General features: G+C 60.7%; 2 protein-coding genes across 6 annotated transcripts; one reads left to right on the forward strand and one right to left on the reverse strand.

The window, feature by feature from the left end:
- Positions 1 to 1,389: 1,389 nt before the first annotated feature.
- Positions 1,390 to 14,822, reverse strand: CNN2 (calponin 2). Of its 4 annotated transcripts, none has more exons than XM_070045365.1 (9): positions 14,708 to 14,822; positions 12,002 to 12,148; positions 10,512 to 10,594; positions 4,761 to 4,882; positions 4,175 to 4,241; positions 3,882 to 4,070; positions 2,888 to 3,004; positions 2,589 to 2,735; positions 1,390 to 2,031 (listed from the first exon to the last, which is right to left on the reverse strand). In XM_070045365.1, exons 3-9 carry the CDS (start codon positions 10,521 to 10,523, stop codon positions 1,756 to 1,758), a joined length of 930 nt encoding a protein of 309 aa, XP_069901466.1. In that variant the 5' UTR covers positions 10,524 to 10,594; positions 12,002 to 12,148; positions 14,708 to 14,822; the 3' UTR covers positions 1,390 to 1,755. The 4 variants fall into 4 exon arrangements, with proteins under 4 accessions (XP_069901466.1, XP_069901467.1, XP_030701453.3 ...); XM_070045366.1 differs by lacking the exon at positions 14,708 to 14,822 and adding an exon at positions 13,491 to 13,618; XM_030845593.3 differs by lacking the exons at positions 10,512 to 10,594; positions 12,002 to 12,148; positions 14,708 to 14,822 and adding an exon at positions 8,636 to 8,795 and having other exon boundaries at positions 3,933 to 4,070.
- A 337-nt stretch (positions 14,823 to 15,159) lies between these two features.
- TMEM259 (transmembrane protein 259) lies at positions 15,160 to 23,108 on the forward strand. Of its 2 annotated transcripts, none has more exons than XM_030845559.3 (11): positions 15,160 to 15,544; positions 19,443 to 19,718; positions 20,230 to 20,329; positions 20,442 to 20,552; positions 20,839 to 20,961; positions 21,041 to 21,141; positions 21,223 to 21,280; positions 21,371 to 21,454; positions 21,544 to 21,676; positions 21,749 to 21,848; positions 21,964 to 23,108. In XM_030845559.3, exons 1-11 carry the CDS (start codon positions 15,320 to 15,322, stop codon positions 22,507 to 22,509), a joined length of 1,857 nt encoding a protein of 618 aa, XP_030701419.2. In that variant the 5' UTR covers positions 15,160 to 15,319; the 3' UTR covers positions 22,510 to 23,108. The 2 variants fall into 2 exon arrangements, with proteins under 2 accessions (XP_030701419.2, XP_030701421.2); XM_030845561.2 differs by lacking the exon at positions 15,160 to 15,544 and adding an exon at positions 15,575 to 17,472.
- The last annotated feature ends 36 nt before the right edge of the window (positions 23,109 to 23,144 follow it).

The raw sequence follows: 23,144 nt of genomic DNA on the forward strand, positions 1-23,144 counted from the left end.
ACGGGGGAGGCGGGGTCACAGCCGGGCCGCGCCGAGCCGGGTTTCTTAAAGGGATCGCTCGCCTCTTGCTGCAGCACCCCAAGGAGGAGGGGCGCCCGGCTCATCCCACGCGGGTTGGCCTCCGAACACACCGGCCAGGCCCACGTTGCATAGCCGCCTGCAATACCGCAGCTCCTGGTCTCAGGAGGTCCCTTTCTCCCCACTCTCCCTCCAGCCCTAGCCAAACTCGCCCTAATACTCTGGGACTCCATTTGCCCATCCAGAAAATGGGGGTTCGACTAGAGTCATCATTTGTTCATTCATTCATTCCACAAACATTCCTCGGTCCTTACAGTGGGCCAGGCGATGGCAGAAGGGGGAGGGGGCCCTCAATATCCTAAGATTAGAATCTTGGGTCACGATGGTGACCCTGATTTGGAAGAAACCTCCAGATGTTTCCCTCTCCAGAAAATTGGGTATATTTCACAAGGTCCTAATGAAACAAGTGTGTGGATCCACAGCTCTGGAGGTGCTGGGAAAGGTGAGAAGGGTGGGAAGGGCTCCATGAAAGGAGAGTTTGGGGGCTTCCCTGGTGGCGCAGTGGTTGAGAGTCCGCCTGCCGATGCAGGGAACACGGGTTCGTGCCCCGGTCCGGTAAGATCCCACATGCCGCGGAGCGGCTGGGCCCGTGAGCCATGGCCGCTGGGCCTGCGCATCCCGAGCCTGTGCTCCGCAACAGGAGAGACCACAACAGTGAGAGGCCCGCGTACCACAAAAAATAATAATAATAAATTAAAAAAAAGAAAGGAGAGTGTTGTTGTTGGCACTGGGGCTTTAAGGATGAATAGGAGTTTGCCAGGAGGGTACTCTGGGACGAGTAAATGCACAAAGGCCTGGAGGCTGGATGAAGCCACCGTCCTGAGGACCTACTTACAGGTTTGCCCTTTGCCCCACCCCCAGGTCCCCCCCACCCCCAGATCCCAGGACCCCAGAAGGTATCCAAGCCAGGCACCGCCCCCTAGCCTGTCTTGGGCACCAACTCCAGCACCTTCATTTCCGAAAAAGAGGTTTTATTTCCTTTGGTCCACAGTCGGTATTTCACATTATTTCTTGGTCCCAGGGCTCCTGGGCAGGGGCTGGTCCCCGGGAGGGCCTCTGGGTGGGGGTCCCTGTGCAGTATTTGGTGGGGTGTGGGGACAAGTATGGGGGTTTCTGGCTTTGCCTCAACCACTCAGAACTGCACTATCCTGCCTGGGCCTCAGTATCCCAACTGGGCCCCTGGCAAGGGACAGGGCCGGTGGTCTGAGGGTTCTAGGGAAATCCAGTACCTCACGAGGCCTACAATATTTTGGGACTGTGGCCTGACCTTCTCCCAGTAGCCCCCTCCACCATCCCCCTACCATTCCCCTGAAAAAAAAAAGTATTTTCATTTCACTAAAACGGCCTGAAACTTCTGTGGGTACAGAAACCACAAACTGATCGGCAGAGAAAAGAGAAGAAGGGAAGAAGCAACCGGAAACCACTTGGGGTCGGTCCCCCTCCCTGCCCGGGTTTCGTCTTTCTCCCCTGCAACTTGGCCCAAAGCCTGTTAGGAAACATGCCTGGAGGTGCCCTGGCGGGGACCCCCACCCCACATGCATCTGGATATGGCCTTCACCCCTTCTCCCCAGACCTTCAGCTGGCAGCACTCAGACATGTAAGAAAAACAAGACAAATACACAGAAAAACCCGAAAACCCGGATGGGGCAATGATGGGAGACAGCCCGCATGGGCGCCTCAGTAGCCTGCCTCCTCCTGGTAGTAGGGGGGGTACCCTGGGGCCTCCCCCGGGTCTGGGACATCTCCGGCAGCCGCTGGAGCCCCATCGGCCGCTGGGCCTTGCGGGCAGTACTTGGGGTCGTATATCTGCCGGCCCAGGCCAAATACCTGGCCGCTCTGATTGGCGCCCTGCGTGTAACCCATCTGCAGGGACATGGAAGAGTTGTCACATTTGTCTGTCCCCAGCTTGGTGTCGTAGATGTGCCGCCGGGTCCCTGGGGCCGTCATGCCCACCTGGAGAGAGAGAAGCGGCGTCAGGGAGGGAAGAAAAGGGGAAACAGAGGCCCCAGAGAACTTCCCCTAAATTCTCACACCTTTTCCCACCTCCCTGTCTTTGCACTCACAGTGCAAACTCCTACAGATCCTTCCAAGCCCTGCTCAGAACCCTCTCTTTTCTGACTCTGTGCTGCGTTGATCTGGTGTTTGGGTCCAGCTCTCTCTCCCTGCCAGCCAGGAAGCTCCCCAGGCTGGGGCTCAGGCCTGCCAGGACCTGAATGCTCCAAAAGCATCACACTGATACACCAACATAGCAGGAAAAGTGACAACTGCAGGGTCTAAAAATATCAGAGTTGGATGGGCCTCTGGGCAAAACTTTGAGGGAAACTGAGGCAGAGAGCTGGTAACTTCCCCTGGGACACACAGCAGGCTGAGGCAGAGTCAGAGCAGGCACGGCCAGAGGAGTAGGAGGGAAACCCAGAGTGGGTTTCAGTGGGAGATGCTCTCAGCAACAGGGATGAGCCCTCAGGGTTTGGTAAGGTGGGTGGGGGCCCGGGGGGACTGGGGAGGCCCACCTGGCTGGCACACTTGTTTGTGCCCATCTGGAGGCTGATGGTCGAGTGGTCCATGGGGGGCAGGATATGGTTCTTGGGGTCGTACAGATGCCTTCTGGTGCCATACGCCGTCATGCCTGACTGGCTGGCACATTTGTTGGTGCCCATCTGCAGGGACGCAGGTGGGAGAGGTCAGGCTGCCCCCACCAGGCCTCCAGACCCTGCCCCGAACTTGAGGGGCTACCAGGCTGGACAGGGCCTGGGTCGCATCACAAGCCCACCACCCACGCACCCTGGGGCTGGAGTAGCCGCGCACCCACCTGGAGCCCGATGACACACTGGCCCGCCTTCATGGTGGCATCATCAAAGTTCCGCTCCTGCTTTTCCGAGTATTTGACGCCGATATCCACGCCACTCTGCATCCCCTTTGTCTTGGCCTGGGGAGAAAGAGGGGGTGGGAGTATCAGGGAGGGGCAGCCGGGTCCCCCCAGCCAGGCCCGGGGTGTGTGAGCCCAGGGGAGGCCCAGGTATCTGGCTGCAACCTGCCCCCCACACCAGCAGCCCAACACCTCGGGCTCAGCAGCCCTGTGGCCCCCCGCCTTCCCTCCCTAGGCAATGGCAGCCCCAGCCTTACAGCTGCACAGGCCAAGAATTTTAGGGGGCGTCATCACCTCCTATCTCTCTCACCTTCCATCACCTCCTTCTACCCAGCCCCAGCCACTCGGCCAGGCCACGGCCATCGTCTCTCCCCTGGACGCCTGTCCCCCACTCCTCCCTGGTCTCCCCACCTCACTACCCACGTGGCAATCACAGGGGGTTTCTGAAAGCACCGTTCAGAACACAATTCCCTGACATGAAAACCTCCTCCTCCTGAAACATTGTTCCAGCCCGTCTTGGTCTCTGTTTTAGACCCTAGACATGGGCCTAACGCTTTCTTCTCCTTCAAGGCACTTCTCACGATTTATAATTTGTAAAACAATGATTTGAAGAGCAAACCCTAATGGGAACTCTGGGTGTTAAGGAGATGTCCACGGAGGTTCACTGATTATGTAAAGTAGGGGGGGCTGTGCATGAGTGGGGGCAGGGGGTAGACGGGAAGTCTCTGTACCTTCCACTCTGTTTTGTTGTGAACCTAAAAATGCTCTAACATAAAATTTTTTGTAAATAAAAAAAATGGAGATTTGTTTGTTGTCTGCCCATAAAGGGGTTGACTGTGTCTGCCTTGGTCACCCTTGGATCCAAAGTGCCCGGCGCCTCGTGGGTGCTCAGAAATCTTTGTGAAGGAATGAATGAACAGCCTCTGAAAATCCCCACCTGGCTCGCTGTGTTACTTTGAGCAGATTGCTGTGCCTCTCTGGGCCTCACCTTCCCGGCCAGGGCAAGAAGAGACACCTGCACCTGTGTTAGATTCCCACTCTCAAACAGGTCGTTGGCCTCGAACAGGTCCACAGGGTTCATGCCGTAGCTGACCATGGCCTTGATGAAGTTGGAGAGGTTTTCTAGCTGGGAGGAAGCAGGAAAAGGATAGTGAGGGGCCTCGGTCTTACCCCCCCCCGGTCAGATGGGGTCCCCCAGCCCCATCCTCATTCCACCCCCCTGTCCCTCACCTGGTGCCAGTTCTGCATGGAGCGGTTGATCTTAGGGACTGAGCCTGGCTGCAGCTTATTCATGAGTCTGGGGGGGGCATATGGGATGGTGGGGAAAAGGGAACCTCCATTAGTGTAGCAGGACTTCAGAGACCCAAGAGACTAATTCATGCCTTCCTGGCCAACCTCACTGCCTCTCCCTGGGCCTCAGTTTCCCCTCTTGCAATCCAGTCTTCACCCACCAAAGATGCAAAGATGCCAAAGAGTGACAATAACCAGCACTGGGAGTATAGTCCAGAACCACCAGGTTTGGGGAGTGAATCTGGGAATTTCCGTTAACATTTTTAAGGTGCAAACCATGGAACGTTTGAACCACGGCTGAATAGGGTGCAGCAAAGAAGGTCTTCCAGAAATGTTATAGGCTCTCCCGAGAGGATGCTCCACATTAGAGATCCTAGACAAAGCAGTAACACAAGAAAAAGGAAGAAGAGCAAGAAAGACCAGAGACCCATCAGGAAAAGCAAGCAGGCGTCACACAGCACGTGGAGCGTGACCTCATTGTGCAGAACAGTCAGGGTGATGAGCATATGCGGATACACGCACTCACGTGCATAAGATGATCCCATCCTTCAGACCCTTCTGGAAGTCGGGGCCGATGGAGAGGCCAGTGAGTCCCTCGATCCAGCTTCGGAGCTCTGCCTCCTTCTGAGGGTCATATTTGGATAGGAGCTGGAGGGGCAGAGGGTACAGTGTTGGCGTGAGCACATACCCAGCGGGAGCCCAGTGAAGCTCCTAATACGGCAGGGCCCAGGGCTCCAGGGGAAGAAAAGACCGAGGGGCCTAGAGGTCCCCACGCCACCTAAGCAGACCCTTTCCCATCAGCACAGATAAACCACCCCACATCTCTCACTGACAATCGTCGGGGCTAATCTACTTTCACTGGTGTCAAACCCCACAGGGCAGCCAACACGGCCCCGGAAGGATCTGCCCCCACGTCCGCCACCTCCCTGGTCTCCCAGCACTAGAGACACTGGCCTTTCCCTGTTGTTTTTAAATTGTGTTGAGAAACACACAAGAGGTACCATTTTAAAGCTCATTTTAAAGCTCATAAATCAGTGGCATTTAGTACATTCACCAGGTTGTGCAACCATCCCCTCTGTCTGGTTCCAGAATATTCCGTCATCTCAAAAGGAAGCCCGTCCCTATAAGCTGCCACCTCCCACTCCTCCCTGCCCTCAGTCCCTGACAACCAGGAATCCACTCTCTGCGTCTGTGGATCTGCCTGTTCTGGACGTTTCCCATCAATGGAATCACACCCTGTGTGTCCTTCTGTGTCTGGCTTCTCTCACCGAGCATCATGGTCTCAGGGTCCATCCACGCTGTAGCGAGTGTCAGGCTTCACCCATTTTCATGGCTGAGTGCTGTTACCGTGTGTGGAGGGACACGTGTTTAACCATTAACCTGCTGATGGGTATTTGGGCTGTTTCCACCTTTTGGCTCTTGTGAATCAAGCTGCTATAGACATCCGTTTACCAGTTTTATTTGAACACTTGTTTTCAATTCTTTGGGGTATATACCAGGGAGTAGAATTGATGGGTCACAAGATAATCCTAAGCTTAACTTACTAAGGAACCACCAAACCTTTCTCTGCCCCTTGAACTGGCCACAGGGCCAGTTACTGCCTCAGGGCCTTTGCACATGCTGTCACTTTGGACTCAGATGTCTGCACAGCTGGGTCCCTCCCTTCACTCCAGCTGTAGCTTGGAGAGGACCTCCCTGACTACCTGGCTATGACAGCCCTCCTCATCCCCTCCACCCCCAGCCCTCCTTTATTTTCTTTCTAGCTTTTCTCCATCTTCTGCCATATGATCTATCTCCTAGCTTACGTTCCATCCTCACTACGAGCCGCGCCATCCAGCTCAGGCTGTCTCTGGATAAAGATGCTTATGGTCCTGCATCAGCGCTCACTGCTGTCCACAGACACAACACTCCCTGCTCCCCACGACAGCATCTCACAGCACCCAGGGAGACCCAGGACGGTGTGGTGTGCGGGCAGCCCCAGGGCGGCTCCCTGGAGGGGTGGGAAGAAGCTGAGGACCTGGCTGCCCAGCTGGGTGGGCTTCGACCCCAGACCCCTGCCCACCTTTACTCACGCCATCCCTGCCCGTCTCTTTTCCTCTCCTCTACACACCTGGAGGGCACAGGGACCCAGAGCTGCCTTTGCAGCCCCAAGTCCTCCTCCCAGCTCTGCCCCCAGCTCCCCGTGACCATGGAAAGTTTTCACCCTGTGCCTCCGTTTCCCCATTTATGTTTGAATTGTTTTCATAAGGCTTTCCAAACTTGGGCGCCGCTTCCCGCTTCCTGCATATAAAGCCCCAGATGCAGGACCAGGGCTGAGCCGCCCAGAGCACAGGGGACACAAAGGCGGGAGGTTGGCCTGCTAACCCCATCTGCCCGGTCTCTGGCTCCCGCGGGTCTCTAGTTCCCGCGGGTCTCCTCTGGTTCCCGCAGGCCGGGGAGCAGCAGGGCTGGAGGAAGCAGAGGGTGTCATTATGAGAGCCGAGCTTGAAGCAGGCAGGCTGGTCTGGACGCCTGGCCCGCCTGCCCAGCTGGGCCCCGTCCCCGACGGCTCGCAGGGCCCAGCCCCGCCCGCAGTGGCTGCCCAGCCAGCCTTCAGCACATTCCTCCCCACCGCAAACTGCCAGGAATGCAGCCGCTGCCTCCCTGCTAAATCGGGACCAGCTGTTCCCAGTGGTCTAGGCCCCCCAGCCGGCCAGGGATCTCAGAGGGATACACTGGACCTCAGCCTGCCTCCGGGCCATGGGGGGGTGGGGGACTGAGGCCTGGGGGGCTGGGCAGAGAGGGCCCCGGGTCTCCCTCCTCCTCTCAAGCAGCTGGTAAAGTGGATGGGGCGTGGCTGAGAAGCCACAGGAACCTGGTTTCCAATTCGGGGGTGGCCCACCCATTCTCCAGACCTGCAAACTGAGGGCTGGTCACAGGGAGCCTTCTGACCTCATCCCCGACAAGGCAGCTGTCAATCTGGCTCCACGGACTCCATTGCAGGAAGCAGCCCCCACCCCGCTGGGGTGCTGTACTCACCCACTTCCTGCTGCCTCAGGGGAGATGCCTGGACTGCCAGGAGAACCGGTGGCCATGGGGCAGTGGCTGCGGCAGGTCTGGGTTCGAGTCCTGACTGACTCTGCCTCTGGCCAGCTGTGTGCTTCTGGGCAGTTTGAGCAATGTCTCTGAACCCCGTGTGCAAACCAGGGGTCTTGGACCATCCTGGCGCTGGGTGGGGCCCGTAAACACCCCCCTCCTCACCATGGCATTATTGCTGGAGTGGGGAATTGTGTGTTTAAGGGGGAATCATGGGGAGCTTGCCCAGGGACCATGCTCAGTCCCTCGACTTCCCAAACGGGCTGGAAGGAGGCTCCTTGGGGCTCACAGAGGTGATGCGGAAATTCTCCCTCGTGTCTGCAGGCCCTGGAGTGCCGACCGGGCAGGGGCCTGGGAGCTGGCAGGGCTGTGTCCTCGGCGTGCCCAGGCAGGCTCCCGGCGGGGCGGCTGCCGCTGTGGGACCACACTCCCAGGTGTCGGTGTGTGCGTGTCGGGTGGACAGGGATGACACACTCCCCTTCACCCTTCCGGCTGGATGACCCTTGCGGGTCAGGCTTAGGACCTCCCTCAGGGCTGGGATCATCCTCTGCTCCTCTCTCCCTAGGTGCGCTGACCCTGCTGTGTGGCCTTGCAGACGTGCCTGCCCCTCTCTCTGAGCCAGAACCACAAGTGCTTTCTTTAAAAGTGTGTCCCCAGGTCCCAGCCCGCATTTGCAAGTTACAAAACCCACATCTTAGGGTCACATTCAGGGGATCCCACGGATCCTGCGGACGCCTTAGCTACCCCTTTAAAGTTTGTCAGACGGGGACAAAGAGAATGTGGAAAGGAACAGCAGGGGGTGCGAGGTGGAAGGCAGGCCCCCTCAACTCCACCTTCCCCCTGGGTGCCCCGCCTCCCAGGTGTAAGAGGTCGGGGAATTCCTGGGGGGGGCAACGGGCTTCTCACAAACACTCGGCCCACCCCCTTCCCCTCCCCTCCCCTAAGCTTAAGTGGCCCCAAAAGCAGAAGTGGGGGAGGGGGATGAGAAGGGGGCCGCTGGGGTTCCCTCGGGCCTTCTCAGGCCTTGAAGCTCTGGAGGGGCCCAGGGCTGGGGGGTTGAGAGCGGTGGACGGGGGGCTTCAGGCGGGGGAGGGCTGGAGGCGCAGGGCTGGGGAAGGGGTTAGACCCAACCGCTCCCAGATGTTGGGGGCTGCCAGAGCACAGACCTCACTGCTTCCGCCGAGTTGGGGGAGCTTCGGGAGCACCCCCCAGAGGTTAGGAAGGAGGGCCGCCCCCGACGCTGGGGATCCGGCGGGTCGCCCGCCCTGCAGCAGCGGAGGGTGCGACGGGCAGGGCTGGCGGGGCGGGGGTGCGCCCCTCACTCACCCGGTTCTTGACCTCGGCCGAGAGCCCGTACGAGGGCCCCTTGTTGAACTGCGTGGAGCTCATGGCTGGCGGGCGCGGCGCCGCGGGAAGGGACGGGAAGGGACGGGACGGGACGGACGGACGGCCGGGCTGGCAGGCGAGCCGGCGGGGGACGCGGACCCGGCGCCCCGCCCCCGCCGCTGATTGGCGCCCGGCGCACATGTCCTTATAAGGCCGCTCGGCGCCGGATTCCTGCGGCTGCGGGCTTCCTGAGCCCCTCAACCGCCCGACCCCCGCCCCGGCGCAGCACCCCGTCACCAGAAGCCCGGAGGGCCCCGCCCTCTCTGAACCCACGGGAGACTGAGGCAGGGAGGGACCGGGGCCCCGCACCGCCGAGACCCTGCACCCCTGCCCTCTCCCTGCTGGGAGCCCCAAGGCGGCTCTCTCACCCTTTCTGGGTCTCAGTTTACTCTTTTGCACGATGATGGCAGGGGGGAATGGTTGGGTGGGACCCTAATTCCCTTGGGACACTAATGAGGAACCCCTTCTCTGCCACTTAGAGGCGCCTCCCAGTCTAGGTCCCCTTCTGGGAACTCTCCTAGCTGGATGGTTAGCAAGGGAACTAGGGCAGGCTCTTCAGAGGAGGGGCCATTGGTGCTGGGGCTTTGGTGGATGAGTCGGAGTTCGCCAGTCCAAAAGGGATTAGTGTTCCTGGCAGAACATGCAAAGACCTGGAGGGACCGTCAGTGGTTGAAAGCGTGTAGAGATCAATCTGATAGGGCGGGGAAGTAGGGGATGTGAAGGGGCCTTCAATTCTGGGCTGAGGGATGGTGGGGAATAGGGAAGGGGGTGAAACAACAGAGAGTTGAAGTCAGGAGATGCCTTGGGGATAGGGCTGAGGCTGCCAAGGGAACCAGGCCAGGCACACACTTGGCACTCAACAGGAGCTGCCTGCTTGTACAGATAAATTAATAACAGAATAAATAAATTCATTTCTTCAGTAACTCATTCATTCACACACCTATTCATTCATTCATTGAAAGCTCCCTGTTGGGGCCTCTGGGCCAGCCCCTTGTTAGGCGATACTGGCTCCCAGGAGACCTTGGCTCTGGCCCTGTCCATCCCTGGGAAGACAAACCCAGGCATAGGCACCCCTGCTCCATGCAAGCAGGTACAGGACAGAAGGCGGGACCTGCGGTGGAGGAAATAGGGGAGGGAGTGGGTGCTCCACTGGAGGGGTGAAGGAAAGAGGCATGTAAGAGGGGATGTGGGATGTGGGGTTTTGAAGCATAAGTAGGAGTTTGACACATTTGACAAGTGGCTGGTTGGGCTCTGTGAGGTCTTAGAGATGACTCACCCTGTCCTTCCCTGGGAGCACTCCTCCCTGGCACCCCACTCCCCGGATATCTACTGACTTTCCCTGACTGTACGTCTCCCATTCCATCTATCTGAAGGCTTTCTTCAGGGTTCAAGTCCTAGCCAGGTGGTCTTGGGTGAGTCTCTTCCCTGCTGGGTGTGTTTCTTCATGTGTGAAATGGGAACCAGTGGTCAACAATGAGACAGTGAGGTGGGGTGTGGAAATGGGTGGTTCATCAGTGTCTAGGTGGGGAGTTGTGGGGGCAGAGGGCGGTTTGAGTGGACCCCTTGCAGGTCCTGCTGGGGCACGGGGGTGGGCAGGACCCAGGGTACTGTGGGGAAGGAGGCTCGAGCCAGTCCCCTGAGTACCTACTCCAGCCTGGGGTTGTCAGTGGCTGCCGGCAACACGCCCATGGTCCTCCTGTCATGCCCTGACCCCTGGTGCTTGTCCAGGGGGGCCACCAGTGACTCTCCAGGGACACCATCCAGAGCTGGGGGCCTCTGGACAGGGAAGTTGCACGTGACACCCGCTGATACTCACCGAGGCAGGCATACTCCAGTGCAGGGGCCGGCCATGTCTGGGGCGCCGGGCGGCTGTGGGGCCTCTGCAGGGCTGGACAGGAGCTAAACCACAGAAGACTGAGCCTGGATGATTCCAAACTTTAGAACCACCTGCCTGCCTTCCCTCTGGTGAACGGGACAAGCCCCCCAATGCCGCCAGGCCTCAGTCTCTCACCTGAGAAATGGGCTTACCTCCCAGGCATTGACATTCACCAGGTGCCCAGAAAAATGCCTGGGACATTGTAGGTACCACATAAGTGCTGGGTGACGCAAATCTTGGCATTTAGACCAGTGGTGACCAATGGGACCGAGATGGCACCGAGAATGCCCTCCTGGGCCCTGTCCCGCCGGCTGCGCGGCTCCTGAGTCCTGGAGGTGTGGCTGGCAAGGCCAAGGAAGGGAAACCTTCACTTTCCTTGATTTTAACTGATTCCAATTTAAAAGTGCAAACCAACACCGGATCCAGTTTTTGGAAAATGTCTGAGTATACGTGAAACCATTTGGGTGTGCACGCGTTTTCCTTTTCAGCGTCAGTTTTACGCAGTCGGGCTACATATGAGTGTCTCCGAGGAAACGTCAGTGTCGGGAAACAGGCCAGATTTCAGACACGGGACAGAAACAGGTGTGAAATACCTCATACATCATTTTTCATATCGATTACCTGTTGCAATGATCATATTTCCCAGATATTAAGTGAAGTGAAATATATGACCAAAACTATTATCTTTTAGTTCTTTAACATGAGCCAACATTTAAAATTCTGTGTATGGTTTGTCTTATTTTTCTACTGCCCAACGCTGTTCTGGACTGTGGGTCAAATTCAGATGCTATTTTTTTTTTTTTTCCCGGTATAGCCCGCGAGCTAGGAATGGTGTTTACATTTTTAAGAGGTTTTTAAAGAATCAAAAGAAGAATACTATTCCATGACACATGGAAATCATATAATATCCAAATTTCCATGTTTGGACAGAGATTTATTGGCGCCCAGCTGTTTGTGTACAGACTGCTTGTGGCTGAGTAGTCCCTGGGCTGCAAAGCTGAAAATATTAACTTTTTGGCCTTTTACAGAAAAAAGCTTAAAAAAGAAAAAAAGAAAGAAAAAAGCTTATTGACCCATGGTCTAGATTCTCAGCCTCCTGGAACTCAAGAAATTCAGATCAGACATCCCAGATTTTGAAACCCTGGGGTTCCAAAAGCTTGTCATATTATAATTTGAGAAACTCCCCCAGGACCTAAAACTTACAAAATTATGTGGTTCTGTATGATCCTATGACCTCAGCGGCCCCCACCTGGGCCTGGGTTCCAATCCCCAGTCAGCTGAGGTAAGGGCATGTTGACTCAACACATGTCAAAATCTTAGGAATTTTGGCTTAGCGTCAGAACGTGGCAGGGAGGTCTGGGGCCTCTGCAGCTGTCCTCCGCCCTTGACCAGCCACCCTCTCCCTGCCCCCCCCCCGCCCCCGCACTCACCTCTTTGTCTCGGACTGATCCCAGGGAGACTGCAGTGGGGGTAGGGGAGGTGTGGAATGATGCAGGCTCACTGGGGGCGGATGTAGGTATTCTGGGGCAGGATCTCCTCCGCGATGCCAGAGGGACGTGGGCCAGGGGCTGGAGGACCTGGAGTTGCAGGAAACCCCAGAGCCTCAGCCTCCGGTGCTGGGCTATGGGGGTGGGGCCTGGCGGTCTGGGTGGCTGGGCACAGGGGCTGCAGGTGTGGTGAGGGGCTTGGGCCCCTTCCCTGCAGTGTCAGGGCTCTGAGTGAGACCCCGGAGGGTCCTATGGCCCCAACGATGCAGCGAAAACAAAATAACAGTAACAACAGGAACTTCTCTGGTGGTCCAGTGGGTAAGATTTCGTGCAATGCAGGGGGCCCGGGTTCCACCCCTGGTCGGGGAACTGGAGCCCGCATGCATGCCGCAACTAAGAGTTCGCGTGCCTCAACTAAAGATCCTGCATGCCACAACTAAGAGCCGGCACAGCCAAAATTTTAAAAAAAAGTAACAATAAAATCTCAAGCCTGTTAGGTCAGGAACCTCCCTTGCTCCCAATCCTCCATGGCTGCCCACTGCCCCCTCAACAAAGGTGTCCTCCAGGCCCCACGCTCTCCCTTGCTCACTCTGCTCCAGACACGGGGGCTTCTCCTCGCTCTGCCGCTAATGATCAGCGCCAGGCCTGCCTCAGGGCCTTTGTCCTGGCTGCGCCCTCCGCCTGACACTCTTTCCACCTGGCCTGTTCACTGTCCACCTTCCAGCACCTTCTCAGTGAGCCCCAGCCCAGGCTCCAGGTCCCAATGCCACCCACACATCCCAAACAGGTACCACATGATGACCACAGCATCCTCCGAAATCCAGCCCATCTTCTAAATTCCCGACTGTGCCCAGAAGGGCGGGCCTGGGGTCTGGTCCTTCCTTGTGTCTTTGGCTTAGATTTGGAACTCTCTCCGCCCCCACCTCCCGCTATACTCCTTTTCTGTGACCATGACTTTCACTTGCTCTCCAGGGCCGCATGTTTCCCTATGTGGGAGTGAGCACTAGACGGCGCTGCCCAACACAGCAGCTGCTTGCCACACGGGCCCATTTCCACACAAATTACACCAATAAAAGTAAAGTTTACGGGTTTCCCTGGTGGCGCAGTGGTTAAGAATCTGCCCGCCAATGTAGGAGATATGGGTTTGAGCTCTGGTCTGGGAGGATCCCACATGCTGCGGAGCAACTAAGCCCGTGTGCCACAACTAGTGAACCTGCGTGCTACAACTACTGAAGCCTGCACGCCTAGAGCCTATGCTCCACAACAAGAGAAGCCACGGCAATGAGAAGCCCACGCAAGGGAGAGTAGCCCCCGCTCTCCACAACTAGAGAAAGCCTGCACACAGCAACAAAGACCCAACGTAGCCAAAAATAAATAAATAAAATGAATAAATTCATTAAAAAAAAATAATTTGCATCGATTGAATGCCTACCGTATGCCAGGCCCTGTGCAGAGCACTCCCTGTGAAACAGGAAGAGAATGATTTTAGCCTCCTGGTTGTGGTAGACCCGTCCACCTCCAGGGAGTGGGGCTCCCAGGATTATGAAAGCCGGCAGGTAGGTCTGGAAGGTTCTCTCAGGCTCCAGGTCATAGCTGAAAAGTCTCCTCCCTCCCTGACCACCCAGTGCAATTCAGAATAGGACCCCCCCCCCAGGAAACAACACCCCCACCCCAATGCTCTGGGCTTTCTCAGAGGCCCTGACTGTGCCCTTCAGTGGGATTGTCACCATCGGGAACCAGACCAGATATCCACTTGGCGGTCTGCCTGTCTCCTGTTGGTCCCTGAGCTCTGCTAGGGCAGGAACCGGTACTGCATTGGCCGCCGCTGTGTCCCTAACACCCAGTGCAGGCCCTGGGACACGAACGTGTCCTTCCCCAGGGTCAGGCATCCTCTCCCAGGCCCCTCGCCTCCGGCTCCTCCTGCCCTTCCACACTTCCTGCCGCAGCCCACCCCGCCTTGCTTTGGAGCAGGAGGTGGAAGCACCTGGCATACCGTAGGTATTCAATGAATGTTAGGTCCTATTACTACCATGGCTGCTGGGAGGCGCCGAGACGTTTCAAAGATGAGTGAGCGTGTATGTGGTCCAGACGAGGGACCCCAGGCCTGGGACACCGTAGGCGGGCACCCCGTGGCAGCCAAGAGGAAGGCAGGGCCAGGTACGGACCTTTCGTGACCCCACTTTAGCTGGAGGAGACCTGTCCACTCCGTCATCCCCGAATGGCCGGGACAGGGGCCTGGCGGCCAGGGAGCAGGAGAGAGATGGGGAGGTGACCCACCTGAGCGGCCCGGTTCTCAGAAGGAAGAGCTAAAGTCACTAGGGCAGGGGTCCCCAACCCCTGGGCCGCGGACCGGTAGCAGTCCGCGGCCTGTTAGGAACCGGGCCGCACAGCAAGAGGTGAGCAGCTGGCCAGCGAGCGAAGCTTCATCTGCCACCCCCCTTCGCTCGCATTACCGCCTGAACAATCCTACCCCCGCTCCGTGGAAAAATTGTTTTCCACGTGCCGGAAAGGTCGGGGAATCGCAGCTGGGAGGTGGAAGAACAGAGAAAACGACCTTGTTTAACCTGTTTTGCTTGCGGCCAGGCGCTCAGGTAAACGCCCCAACCCACCCCAAGAGCAGAGAAAGAAGGAAGTTATATTGCTTTTTACCGTTCGGCGGAAGACGGGGATAAAACTGCAACCTTTAAGAACACCCAGTACGCGCTCTGCCTCGGTGGGGAAGGGAGGTTCCCAAAAAACTCAAACCAAATTTTTTCGCGAGACTATTTAAAGGCCGGAAATTAAATCACTTTTCAGCTAGAACATCCTAACGTAATCTTATCTTCGGCACAGTTTTCCAGAGCGCCAAGTAAAAAACATCTCCAGCAGTCGTATTTCCTTTCAGTTTACTTTAACACCTCTAAATTCCTCAGAGATTTACTAATTTTACCGCCCGCCTTCTTGCAGCCGCGGAGGCTTGTGGGGGCGATAGGCAAAACACCCGGACCAGACGCAGCCCCGCCCCTCGCCGCTCCCTACCCGGGAGCCAGACCACAGGGCGGGGCCGCCGCGGGCCGCCCGACCGCATCCCAGCGTTCCCCGCGGGCGCAGGGAGGCCGCTCTTGCCGGCGCGGCTACTCGCTGGCGTCAGCTGGGGCGCGGAGGCGGAAGATGGCGGCGGCGCTCGGGCGGCCGTAAGGAGCGAGGCGGTGGCGAGGACGGCCGATGGCGGCGGGGAGGTGTCCTCGGGGACCCGCGGGCCGTTAAGGCGCGACGGTGGGCATGTCGGAGCTCGCGGCGCCCGGGGCCCCGGGGCCCGGGCCCAACGGCGGCGGCGGCGGCCCAGCCCCCCCGCGTGGGCCTCGCACCCCCAACCTCAACCCCAATCCTCTCATCAACGTGCGCGACCGGCTCTTCCATGCGCTTTTCTTCAAGATGGCTGTCACCTACTCGCGCCTCTTCCCGCCCGCCTTCCGTCGTCTCTTCGAGTTCTTCGTGTTGCTCAAGGTGACCGGGGCCCCGAATCTTGACCCTGGCGGCCGGACCCTTTCCCCCAGGTCTGCGACTTCTGACCCCGCCCGGGGCAGCGCGCCCCTCCCACCCGGTGGCGTAGGCCCGGCCCTACCCGTTGGGACCCTTTCCTTAGGCCTGCCGCCCCCGGCCCCCTACCCAGAAACTCCCACCCGGGAAGGCCCGGGTCTCCCCCGGTTAGTGGCCCCTGATCCCGACTCCAGAAACTCACTCCCAGCCCCCTCCAGGCCGCACCCCACCCCTCGCCTCGCCCTTCCCAGCGTCCCCCACCTCCGGAGGCCGGAGCCCAGCCCCGTGACCCCCGGCCCTGCCGCCTGGGATCCTCAGTCCGGGATGACCGCCTCCCCACTCTCCGAGCCTGGCCTGGCCCCGAACCCCAGACTCGAGGGATTCCGGGCCTCACCGCCACTGCCCCCTCCCAGAACACACCCCCGGACCGCCCACCTGCACCTCTTCCCTCTCCCCCTTTTTCTTGGGGCTCTTCTCCTCGGGCCCTTCTGCTTGCCTCCACTCGGATTCTCCCCGCTCTGAACCCCGGGGGGGAAGGTGACCTAGCTGAGGTCACGCCGTGGGGCTTAGTGGCAAAGTCCAGCCAGTGGTGCTGCAGGTGGCTCTGTGAGGGGCCTCCCGTGGACCCGCCCCTTGTCCTCGCTCGGGTGGCAGAGCTCTCGGCTGTTCAGCGGTGCCGGGAGGGCCGGCACAGATCCCTCCAAGGAGGGGTCTTAACTCAGAGAGGGAGCTCGCTGGGTGCCGAGCCCGGCTGCCTGGAGGGTCTGAGGAAGTGGAGAAATGGCTGTTTTGTTTCGTGTCCCGTCCTGGAGTGGCCCCCGGGGCGGGGGCCGGGGCCAGGGGTGCTGATGTCCGAGGAAGCTCGGATTCCTCGTCTGCAGGAAGGGGGCTGGAGCTGGCGGGCAAGGCGCGTGGGGTGCCGGCTGGGCCAGCTTGGTCGGGAGCCGGCAGCTCTTTGGCGTTGGGTGGCAGCGGTGCGAGCCGTCCCGCAGACCTGGTGCGGGTCCCAGCCTGAAACCCCTGGTCCCGGAGCGGCAGGCGTCCCCTGCGGGGGCGTGGGGGTGGGGCTCCGGAGGATTCCTGAGTCGGCCTTCCTTTACCCCAATCCTGGAACCCATGGGCGGCTTGGGGCGTAGGCAGAAGGCCATGTGAGGCCGTGATTGGCTTGGGGAACAAAGCACTGTTCCTCCCGACACGCTCAGAAGGAGCCCGTGTCACTCGAGGGGGTGCCCTGTGTGAGGTGGGGCCCCCCGTGGAGCTGAGCTTTCCCTGAGAGCCCGGCCTCAGTGGCTTTGTCTCGCCAATTCCTGCCCGAGGAGCAGGCCAGGGGTTGGGCTGGCCAAGCAGATGGGCTGCACATCCAGGCCGCGTCCCTGGTGTGTGGGGCCGGGTGAGCGGGCTGCCCTCAGCCCCCTGCACCTCCTCTCTCCTTGGGGCTGCGACCAGGAGGCCCTTCATTCCCCGAGAGCCTGCCTGACCCCTGGCGCCTTTGGTTCCCCTCGTGTGCAAAGGGAGGGCTCGGCTGGCTGATCTCTGAGGCCGCCTCAAGCTCCAGAAAGCTCTGCTCCTTTGCCTCTCAGCCGCCCCGCTTCTGGGCTCTTGCTACAGAGATCAAGTTCCCCTCCCAGCCCCGCTCCCCAGCCTCTTCCTGTGGCACCTGTTCCTCTCTGCTCACTGCTGGCGGGAGCCGCCCTTGCCATCCTCTTTGCCGCCTCGTGCCAGTCTCTGGGCCCAGCGATGAGTAGGGTGACCAGGAGGAAGGGGGAGAGACGGCAGCTGGCAGGGCAGGGTCTGTGTCACATCAGGCAGCCTCAGGCTGCGAGGAAGGAGGTGGGTAGCAGAAGAGGCGCATGCAGAGGCCCTGGAGCTGGCGGGACGGCGCAGCCGTGTGGCTGGTGAGTTGGAGCATGGGGGTCACAGGGTGCCAGAGGTTGGGGGGCTGGAGCACCCAGGGCCTGTGAGGTGGCCAGGCCAGTTGGCAGGCAGAGGGCAGGAAAGGCCCTGGACAAGACTCCTGAAATCCTGAGAGCGAGGTGGGCGGGGCTGCTGAGTACACCCTGCTTTCCCCGCGTGGGTAGGGCTGCCCTGTGTGTCTGATGATAGGTTGTAGGGGGAGGGAAGCCTGGGCAGACAGCTTGTTCCATGGTGGGGAAACAAGTCCAGATCTGGGGCAAGCCTTGTCAAGGAGTGAGAGAGTCTTGGCCTACCTCTGGGGACCCACACACTCAGTCAAGGGTGATGGACCCCACCTGGGGTTTCAGGACCCGGATAAGGACAGTGATGGGGCAGACACCAGTGAGGGGTGCTGGAGGGGGCGCCAGGGTGACAGTGGGGTCATGGGGGCCGCTCAGCGAGGTCATGGTGCCACCAGCCCCCCGTCCGTTCAAGTGCCCCTGCTCTCGGGGCCCAGCTGGCCCTGCCTGGCGTGTGTTCCAGGTTGAACTCCTGGCTCCACCCCTCCTGGCCGCGTGGTCTCTGTGCCTTGGTTTCCTCATCTGCAAACTGGGGGTGATGGCAGGCACGTGTGTCTCCGGGGGAAGTGCTCGGGCAGCCCCTGGCATCGGGCCATCCTGCGTGTCAGCACTTTTTGTGGTATCTCATCACGTTGTACAGCGTCGTCCTTATGGCCCAGAGCAGACAGTGTCCCAGACACGGCTCTGCTGGACATCTGGGCCCAGAGAGCACGACTGGCGCTGTGGGTCAGCTCTCTGACCTCACCCTGCTGTGCTGTGGGTCCCACACTGTCAGGATTCCCGTCGCCAGCTCCCAGGTCCCCAGACACAACGTTGGGGAGAGGTGCTGGGGGTCCCGAGTGACGCTTGGCCTGTGGCCACGTCTCAGGGCCCTGGTGCAGGCTGGCCTGTGGGAGGCTCTGCAGACGTGGGGGCCTCAGCTGGACTTCCCCACTGCCTCCCCAGCCCCTCCTCCCCAGGCAGGGTCCCAGCTCTGTTCTCAGCTCAGCATCTGTCTGCCGTGACCTGAACCCCAGGGGCTTGGGATGTGTAGTCTGTCTCTGCTTAAATCAGCAGTGCTCTGATTACCGCCCCGTCAGGACAGGAGCGGGTGCTCTGCTGACCCAGCCCGTGTCCAGTCTGCAGGGCAGGCTCCAGAGAGGAAGCCGGGAGTTCCACGGCCAGCGCTGGCACCACCCTGTGGTGCTCCTGGCAGGGCATGGAGAGGACGAGGTGCTGGCGGCCCTGCCGGTGGCCGCGTGGCCACCGGAAGTTCACCACACCCCTGAGCATCATTGTTGACAGGACAAGGAGCGTCTTCGTACTCTGGTCCCCCACGATCATTTGTACCACACAGGGAACTCACCCCGGGAGCGATGCCCTTGACACGGCGTCCAGGCCGAAGGGTGACACTTGGCCAACCGGGACCCCATGAGAAACACAGCGGTCAGACGGGGGCTCCTGGAGCAGGGGGTTGGGGTGACGTCAAGCAGGGCCTCTCCTCAGCACTGTGGACATCGGGGCTGGGATGTTCTCTGTAGGGGGCCATCCTGGGCGCTGTGGGGTGTGGAGCAGCCTCCCCGGCCCTGCCTACTCGATGCCGGGAGCCCCCCAGTCACAATCACCACAGACGTCCCAAGATGTGGCCCTGTGTCAGGATCCCCCCAGTGAACAGTTAGGGCTGTCCCGTCTCACTCGGGGGACAGAGCGAGCCCTGCCATGGGGCCGTTGGCATGGCCAAGCGGGTCGGCTGTGTTCAGCGGCTCAGGCTGGCCCGGGAGAGGTGCAGAGGGCGCCCGGCCGGCGAGGGAGGCCATTTTTAGCCAGTGAGGTCGGGAGTTTTCTCCTGGGGCAGCTGGGTGATGGCACCACGTGCTCTGCTTGGGCCCGTGCTGACCGCCCCCCGCCCCCAGGCCCTGTTCGTGCTCTTCGTCCTGGCCTACATCCACATCGTCTTCTCCCGCTCGCCCATCAACTGCCTGGAGCACGTGCGGGACGAGTGGCCGAGAGAGGGCGTCCTGCGCGTGGAGGTGCAGCACAACTCGAGCCGCGCGCCCGTCCTCCTGCAGTTCTGCAGTGGTGGCGGCAGCTTCCCTGGGCTGGCTGTGGGGCCGGGAGGCCTGGAGCTGGGGGGTGAGGACGACGAGGAGGAGCTGACCGTGGAGGTGTTTGGGAACAGCTCCGTCAAGGTGAGCTGGCTGGAAGCGGTCCTGATCTTCAGGGCCACAGGCCTCCCTGTCTGCTGCTGCTCCCGCTCCCGTGGCCTCGCGGCCAACTGGGACCCCGGGCTGCTTCCCAGCTGTCAGGTGAAAGGGATTGGCCCAGTTCCGGGGGTGCCAAGGGCAGATACAGCCGGGAAGAAGGCTCTGGGCATCCTGGTGATGCAGCGCCCCGTCAGCAGAGGAATGCCAGTGGACACGGGCCCACAGCCCGCAGGGAGGGCTGTGCTTGGGCAGCCAGAGGCCAGGAACTTGCGGGCCAGGGATCCGTGTGGGTAGGGTATTGGTGCAGACCTCAGCAGGGGGCCGCATCCCTCCCACACCCTCACCCAGAGACAGGCTCTCAGGGAGCTCAGTGTTGGGGGTCAGGGTTTTGATGGGACAGGGGCGCATCTGATTCCAGTCAGTCAATGAGGGAGAGGCCTCCAGGCCCGGCCCTTTGGCACCATGGGCCTGCTGACTCCTGCCTCCCTCTCTGCAGTTTGAACTGGACATCGAGCCCAAGGTGTTCAAGCCACCAGGTGGCCCCGAGGCCCTAAACGACAGCCAGGAGTTCCCCTTCCCTGAGACGCCCACAAAAGGTACTCACTGCTCACTGGAGCTAAAGGCCAGTGCCCCCGGTGGGCTGCGGTCACCCCGCCCCTCCCAGGGGAGAGAGGCTCCGCGGGCTGACCAGGCCTGTCCCACCCACAGCGTGGCCGCAGGACGAGTACATCGTGGAGTACTCGCTGGAGTACGGCTTCTTGCGGTTGTCGCAAGCCACGCGGCAGCGGCTTAGCATCCCAGTCATGGTGGTCACCCTGGGTGAGTGTCACCTGCAGAGTGAGGTTCTGGGGGAGGGGTGACCCAGAAGCACTCGCTTCCGGGGCCTGGGGGGCCCGCCCGTGCTCTCCAGCTGAGGGAAGCTTCCCAGGCTTCATCCCTTGACTGTTCCTCTGGGGCTGTCACGCACATCACTGCTCGGGTCGGGGGTGGGCGGGGGCTCCTCCACTCCAACAAATGGAGATCTGGCCTTCCGCGGGCCTCCACCACGACTGGGGCTGGCGGGGGCCTGGCCAGGTGCACACCCCTGTCACGGTCCTGCCCACAGACCCCACGCGGGACCAGTGCTTCGGGGACCGCTTCAGCCGCCTGCTGCTGGCTGAGTTCCTGGGCTACGACGACATCCTCATGTCCAGTGTGAAAGGCCTGGCGGAAAACGAGGAGAACAAGGGTGCGGGGCCCAGCCGGGTGAGCGGGGCCGGGGCAGGGCCGGGGTGGTCTGGGGCGCAGGCTCACTGCCTCCCGCACAGGCTTCCTGCGGAACGTGGTGTCCGGGGAGCACTACCGCTTCGTGAGCATGTGGATGGCCCGCACATCCTACCTGGCCGCCTTCGTCATCATGGTCATCTTCGTGAGTGCCGCGGGCGGGGCGGGGGGCCAGAGGGCGGGGGGCGAGGCGGCGGCCCCAGGCCTCACGCTGCACTGCTTGCAGACCTTGAGCGTGTCCATGCTGCTGCGCTACTCCCACCACCAGATCTTCGTCTTCATTGGTGAGTTTCCCCGCTGGCCATCTCCCCCGCCCACCACCCCCCCACCGGGCGCCTCACCCGGTCTGCCCGCCCGCCACCCTCTGCCCGCAGTGGACCTGCTGCAGATGCTGGAGATGAACATGGCCATCGCGTTCCCCGCAGCACCCCTGCTGACCGTCATCCTGGCCCTCGTGGGTGAGGACCCTGTGCTCCCACGCCCTGCCCCCTGCCCTGGCCATCACCTGCCCGTCCCCCTCAACCAGCATTCTCCCATCTCCCCACAGGAATGGAGGCCATCATGTCTGAGTTCTTCAACGACACCACCACGGCCTTCTACATCATTCTCATCGTGTGGCTGGCCGACCAGTATGACGCCATCTGCTGCCACACCAACACCAGCAAGCGGCACTGGCTTCGGTGGGCACCGGGGTCTGTGTGGTCCAGGGTGGGGGCAGGCGGGTGGGCAGCGCCTCACTGTCCCCCTCGCAGGTTCTTCTACCTGTACCACTTCGCCTTCTACGCCTACCACTACCGCTTCAACGGGCAGTACAGCAGCCTGGCTCTCGTCACTTCCTGGCTCTTCATCCAGGTGAGGTGGGCTGCCCTTGGGACTGGTGACCCCGGCGTCCATCCAGCCTGTCGGGGGTTCTGCGGAGGCTGCGTTCTGGCTTGGGCCTCGCCTGACCCAGTGCCTGCCCCCCCAGCATTCCATGATCTACTTCTTCCACCACTACGAGCTGCCCGCCATTCTGCAGCAGATCCGCGTCCAGGAGATGCTGCTGCAGACGCCCCCGCTGGGCCCTGGCAGCCCCACGGCCCTGCCAGACGACCTGAACAACAATGGAGGCACCCCGGCTGCCACGCCCGACTCTACCAGCCAGCCCCCTGCCCTGGGCCCTGGCTTGCAGGGTGGTGGCAGAGGCTCTGGGCCCATGGCTGAGGCACCCAGCTCCCTGGTGGCCGCGGCGGCCTCGGTAGCCGCAGCAGCCAGTGGTGACCTGGGCTGGATGGCAGAGACGGCTGCCATCATCACAGACGCCTCCTTCTTATCTGGCCTGAGCGCCTCTCTCCTGGACCGGCGGCCGGCCAGCCCCCTCAGCCCCAGTGGGGCGCTCCCTCGGGTCCCCCAGGACAGTGCCCCCACAAGCGACTCCCCAGGGTCTGACACAGCCCCGCAGACCGCTGGGGTGAGTGGGCCCAGCCTTGCGTCCATGGCTCCAGTGGATGCGCCCTCAGAGGTCGGCTCCTGAGCCGTGGGCAGCTCACCGCCTCTGTCCCTGGCCATCCAGGCCAGCTGGGTGTGACCTGGCTGGAGCCCTCCGGGGTCAGGGAGGCTGTCCCCAATGGCTCTGGGACTGCTCAGCCTGCCTTAGGCGGTATTGGAGTCCATCAGGTTTGCTTGGAGGCGGGCTTCTCTCCCCCAGGGCATGGGGCCTGCCTGCAGCCTGTCCCTGTCTATGGTGGGCCCACTCGGCCGGCTGATGAGCCAGGGTGGGAGAAGGGATGGGGGCTCCATGGAAGGTTCTGCAATGGGTTGGTGAAAGGTCCGGAGTGAGCTGTCCCAGGGCAAAACGGGCAAGCCTCTGAGCAAGGTGAAACGAGTGGGGCCGGCTCAGCTGGTGCTCCCTCGTGTGCAGTGCCTTTCCACCGCCAGCCCACACGCCCAGGCTGGGGCCCCGGACGCGGCCACGGGGGGCGCCGGGGTCCTGCCCTGCTCGGGGTGAAGACACGGCCGGTGGCCCAACCCAAGTTACACCGTGAGGAATGGAGCAGAGGGCTCATTCCACTCTATTTAATTGCAGTGTACAAAATGGTGTTTGTATATAGAATAAACTGTTGACAGCGTCCAGCCAGCGTTTGTGTGTGCGGAGAGGCCAGGCGAGGC

The sequence above is a fragment of the Globicephala melas genome, chromosome 3 (assembly GCF_963455315.2).
Source record: "Globicephala melas chromosome 3, mGloMel1.2, whole genome shotgun sequence".
In the NCBI taxonomy this organism is placed as follows: domain Eukaryota; kingdom Metazoa; phylum Chordata; class Mammalia; order Artiodactyla; family Delphinidae; genus Globicephala; species Globicephala melas.

Bases quoted from the DNA above. Each gene is read 5' to 3' on its own strand.
- CNN2 (XM_070045364.1), bottom strand. From the start codon at position 8,698: ATGAGCTCCACGCAGTTCAACAAGGGGCCCTCGTACGGGCTCTCGGCC. The intron at 4,242-4,760 runs GTGAGTGCGTGT...TGCCCCCCCCAG, and splicing joins GATGGGATCATCTTATGCAC to ACTCATGAATAAGCTGCAGC. The intron at 3,005-3,881 runs GTGGGGATTTTC...CTTTCTCCCCAG, and splicing joins AAAGTAACACAGCGAGCCAG to GCCAAGACAAAGGGGATGCA.
- TMEM259 (XM_030845559.3), top strand. From the start codon at position 15,320: ATGTCGGAGCTCGCGGCGCCCGGGGCCCCGGGGCCCGGGCCCAACGGC. The intron at 15,545-19,442 runs GTGACCGGGGCC...CCCCGCCCCCAG, and splicing joins AGTTCTTCGTGTTGCTCAAG to GCCCTGTTCGTGCTCTTCGT. The intron at 20,330-20,441 runs GTACTCACTGCT...TCCCACCCACAG, and splicing joins CCCTGAGACGCCCACAAAAG to CGTGGCCGCAGGACGAGTAC.